At 31.9% G+C, this 5,615-nt stretch overlaps 1 protein-coding gene across 1 annotated transcript in view; it reads right to left on the bottom strand.

Moving 5' to 3' along the window:
- Positions 1 to 760: 760 nt before the first annotated feature.
- The window catches only part of LOC106681366 (neuron navigator 3), a 201,052-nt gene continuing 196,197 nt past the window's right edge, over positions 761 to 5,615 (bottom strand). Inside the window, exon 5 of the mRNA XM_024359854.2 lies at positions 761 to 889. Coding sequence (XP_024215622.2) covers positions 761 to 889 — 129 coding nt within the window. The remainder of the gene's footprint in view (positions 890 to 5,615) is intronic.

Raw genomic sequence — 5,615 nt, 5'->3', positions numbered from 1 at the left:
TTATTTCGAGTCTTAGTTTCTTACTGGAGTTTATCAATGTAGTTGCATTTAGTTGAATAGTTTCCTCGTCATCTGCTCATAATACGAAATAATCTGCGTACCCAAGCTACCGTATTTTATCACCTAAAGTTCAACACAACGTATTCTAGTGCTAGATTAAATAATACAGAGGATACAGAATCACCTTGTTTTAAACCTGACCGAACCTTAAACTCCTCGTAATAATGATAACTAATTCGAACTTTACTAAATGCTTTGGTCATTCATTACCTTACTAGATTTACCAACTTCTTGGGTATTTTCTGTACAATCTAAATAAGAGCTGTGGAGGTCGAATATATTATATAAACATATAGATATATTTCTGTTCACCATGAAACTAATACACTAAAATGTTAGGCATAATATTTTTAAAATTTTTTCAATCTAGAATATTCCGAGGCATTATTTTTTTTTCTTGACAGGATCCTTATTAAATATTGAATCCTAATCCTATACATCTCTTAGAGCTGATGGTTATTCCTAAAGAAAGGAGAAGGACTTACCTTGATTAAATAGAACGACCTAGCGGCCGTTATGCAAATGTAGACTAACATATGGGCTTGGATATAACAGCTGTAAGGATACTCGAGTATCCTGCGGTCGAGGGGAGGTAGTGGATGGAGTGCCGATCAGTGAGGATTAATCCTGGAAGAGAAGATGAGAGTGCCCGATGGAGGAGTCTCCGCACGTAGCATCATTTGCGGGTTCCCACCTCGTATCATCGTAGTCTACATACTACGTGCGATGTGCCGGCATCTTGTATTCCGCCGGTGTGCAATGGCTGATCGCTATGCCTTGCTCCCGCGATGTCTTCTTCCTTTCGGGAGAACCAGGATAGAAATTGTTGCTAGATTCAACATTGTGGTTCCAAAATAATTATACAAGATTTATAGAAGTAGAATCGTAAACATGTTTGACCATATTGACCGTAGTCAAAATGATCAAATATGTTAATTTATTCCAATTGGAAGAAGATAGTTGACCGTATGAAGATAGTCCAGGTGGTAGTCAATAAATCTACCAAACTAGTAGAAAAAACTATTTATTGTTAACCGACGTTTCGTCCCACTTTGTATGGCTTCGTCAGGGCTGTCTGATTAAAACATCAAATGGTCATTTGGTCAGTTGTTATAATTTTTTTAACCAGACAGCTAAACGTTCGTCAACAATCAATAGTTTTTTCTACTATTCTTGTGTCTTTATTGACCGCTACCTGCACAGTCTTACAATTTAATTTATTCCAATTTCAACGCTTCGGATAGAAATTACCGTAGCGTTGCTAAACAAAGATTTTAAAAAACAAATTTAAAATTAAAATAAGTCTGTACTTCTCGATAAACGACTGACACGGAATCCTCATACAAGACTAAAAAGACAAGAAACTGCACGTAGATTCCGACTATTGCAACATTTACTGGACAAATGGTCTAAATTGCCAATCCATTACAAAAGACTGATCTACATGACTATTATAAGGCCTATCTGGACATACGGAGTTGAGCTATGGGACTCCACTAAACCATCAAATTCCTCTAGAATCCAATCCTTACAGTCCAAAATCCTTAATGCTCCTTACTTTGTCACAAATCAAGTCATCCATCAGGACCTCAATGTTCCATATGTTGCCGATTTGGCCAGAGCCAGATACCGTTCCTTCCATAATAAACTTCTCAACCACCCAAATCCACTCGTTTCTAGCCTGGCTTCTCCTTCATTACCTAATAATCCTCCTAGGCATCTGAAAAGAAGATGGCCTCGAGATCTTCTCCCCTAGAAATGTTATTGGAGTTCTATCAATGGGTAGATTCTGCATATGTTTGTATCATGTCACTATGTCACCTACAGCAAATTTACTTGTTGTATATATGTGTATACAGCTGTAAATAACAATAAATAAATTATCAAAAAAAGTCTGTACCACTACAATAGATGATGGTTTAAGTTCTTTGTATGATAGTACTGTACTGGAGCAACGGCTGTGCTGATTTGGTCAGAATCAGACTAGATCTCTGGACTTTTCCCTAACTAAGAGTACCCACTTAATAAGGCTGGGTGGACCTCGGAGAACTTCCAAACCCACAGTATTGACTCAAGGCTACAGAGACAGAATAAATAATAACTCAACAATTATCTGCCGGATTTTAACCGGGTTCTTGGAATTTTACTCACTGAACTAACCTACTCCCCTTGGTTATAATAGATAAATTAATCCAAACTACGTAACTAATAATAGATAATATATATATATATATATATATAATTCATATTAAATATTGTTTAAAGTGATTGCCTTGAGCATTAAGGTGGCCTTGAGTTTCTTCTTCCACAGAGAAGTTGTAAGAATATGTTTTGTTGTTTGACAAGTCTTAATTATCTTTCTTTTTAAAGAATTATGGTCATTTACCAATTACCAAGTTTGCTTTGATTTTTTTAACGGAACTTTATGAGGCTTTATGAGGCTAGATGGACATTGGATAGCTCCGGAACTAACAGGGTTGACTTACAGCTACAGCAATAGAATAAATAATTCTTAATTTAAAACAATTTTGATTCTTTTTCTTCTCTCAACTTTTATTCTTTAAAATTACTCCACGTTCTCCACGTAAAATTCTTTAAAACGTTCAGGCCATTCTCAAGGATACCACCTACAAAAAGCTTTTTCTATTTTTATATAACAATTACATTATTTCCTTCAACTACACTCTGGTTTCTTTGGCCCTTCCTTTAATATGATGTAATTTCTTTTTTAAACCTTAAAATTGCAGGCTAATTGCCCTTGTCCCATCTTTAAAATAAATTAATCATCAAAATAATATCATAATCACTGCATAAAATTTTGTTTTTAAATAGATTTCTTACTTACATAACTTTTTTTTAAAAAAATTATATCTTAGATTTAAAATTTCTTTACAAAACACTTTCCTTCCTTCACTTACATTTACAACTTAAAAACAGAACCTACCTTCAACAGGTTAGGACTCTGTTATCACCTTATCATATAACAATATTTTTTTTTATCATTAATTTACATTTTAATATAATTTAATTAACATTCATTTTTAATTAATTTGCTTATAACACAACCTTTTTTTTTCAAATCCATAATTAATGTATTCTTATTTTAAATGTTTTTTTTTTTAACATACATATAACCCCCTTTTTTTATTTTATTTTTTAACATATTTAATTACCTATTCATACTTTTATTAGTGTATATTTATTCCATAGATACATTTGTACAATTTAAGGATTTGAACATTTATTTATTTATCAACTTTTTTGTATATAATAATTATATATTTATTTTGCTCAAAATCCCAGAATAATGGTGGCTTAGCTTAGAATCTGATTTGAAATTGACAGTATAATTTATATTTTCTGAGATGTAAATCGATTCTAATATCTATCTTCTAAAAGTAATATTTTCTTTATGAATGACCTGGACATTTTCAAAATAAAATTTATGCTTCCATTAATTGTATCCCAAAATGTCCAATCCCATATCACAGGCCTCGAAGATTGGTGTCGTAATTGGAGGATTAAGATAACAACAAATCCCATCAAATCACCTTTACCCTTCGTCGTAAACCTACCGACTGCCCTACAGTTTCATTTAACGATGATACTCTTACCCCTGTCGAACAGATCCGCTACCTTGGACTACATTTGGACAAGCGATTAACCTGGAAACCTCACACCAGACTGAAAAGACAGGAAACTGCACGTCGATTTCGACTATTACAGCACTTACTAGACAAACGGTCTAAACTTCCAACACATTACAAAAGACTGATCTAGATGACTGTAATAAGGTATTCTACTAAACCTTCGAATTCCTCTCGTATTCAATCCTTACAATCCAAAATCCTTTGTGAAATCCTCAATGCTCCTTACTTTGCCACAAATAAAATCATACATAAAGACCTTAATGTTCCCTATGTAACCGATCTAGACCGAACCAGATATAATTCCTTCCAATATAAACTCTCTAACAACCCAAACCACTTTGTTTCTAATCTTGCATCCTCTTCCATTCCTGACAATCCTCCGAGGCGCCTGAAAAGAAGATGGCCACGAGACCAGCTAATGTAAAATGTCATTAGAGTGCTACCAATGGGTAGTTTCCCTACACGCCTGTAACACTCCAATTTAACTTAGATCAGATTTACTAAATGTATTATAATGTACATTTGTAAATAGCAATGAATAAATATTTTTAAAAAAAATCTATGCTTATTTTTAATATGTTGAACCAATGCTGTTTTTTTTTGTTTCTTTTCCATATTTTTTTACATCATTTCCATGTTGATACATCCTGTCTTTTATATATTGTTGGACGTATGAAACGTTGGAGAAATTTTAAAGAATAAAAGTTGAGAGGAAAAAAAAAAAAGGATCAAAATTGTTTTAAATTAAGAATAAACTAAACCATTATTATAAATTATTTTTTTTAAATATGCTTGTTTGAGAGTGACAAGCATATTTAAAAAAAAATAATTAATAGAATGTTCATTTGTCTATCCTTTGTTCTATCTATTGTTTGTATATATTTTAAGAGTTTTTTATTTTATTTTACTTATTTTTTTTTTTTATTTTAGTATGTATGAGATCATTTATCAATATTACCTATTGCCCACAACTGTGTGGCAGATTGTAATATCTATCAATAAATAAATCTATCAAAAAAAAAAAAAATTAATAGAATAAATTATTATAAGCACAGAGCTTTGCCACAACTCCTCGAAAACAAATATAGACTGATATTGCAATGAGTGCATTAAAAAGATTACATGTATTAGAGCATTTCGTATAGTGCAGACTGCAGGGCAATCGGTCACTGGAAGCGGGTAATGTTCCACCAAATGTAATCTAGGTCACTCTGTGAACATGGTAAGAATAACACTGGTCGTATTCTAGTCCAAACGCAAATAGAAAGTGCTTCATACAGGAAACTGAACTGAGCCCGACTGGCTTCAAAATGCGCAAATAGATCAGTACTGGCTCAATGTAACTTGTGATAAAAATATTATATATTTTAGAACCCGACAAAAAAACAAAAAATAATCTGTAGCTAGAATGCCCAGGTCTCAAGAAATGTACACAGCATAGCAGAACAAAATTATTAATAATTGTCTATTTCGTCCCACTTTGCAGGGTTTCAATAAATGAAACTAAGATACAATGTTTGCATGATGTTGTTTGTTTTGGTTCTATAAAGTAACAGTTATCAACGCCCATGTTTCACAAGTCCAATAATTAATTTGTAAATAGTATTCGTATTTAATTTAATAACATTTATTTTTGTATTTTTAAGAAGTTAGTCCGAGTGGTGGTCACTAAATATATATATATTTTTTTGATAGATTTATTTATTGATAGATATTACAATCTGCCACACAGTTGTGGGCAATAAGTAATATTGATGAATGATCTCATACATACTAAAATAAAAAAAAAAATAAAAAAAAAAAAATGAAAAAAAAAAAAAAACTCTCTTAAAATATATACAAACAAAAGAATAGACAAATGAACATAATCAGACTATCTGTATGAAAAATAAATAAATAAAATAA

Source organism: Halyomorpha halys, unplaced genomic scaffold, assembly GCF_000696795.3.
Source record: "Halyomorpha halys isolate HHAL.00 unplaced genomic scaffold, Hhal_1.1 Scaffold331.1, whole genome shotgun sequence".
Taxonomy (NCBI): domain Eukaryota; kingdom Metazoa; phylum Arthropoda; class Insecta; order Hemiptera; family Pentatomidae; genus Halyomorpha; species Halyomorpha halys.
Note: the sequence above shows the minus strand (reverse complement) of the source record. Positions and strands in the feature narration are given on the sequence as shown.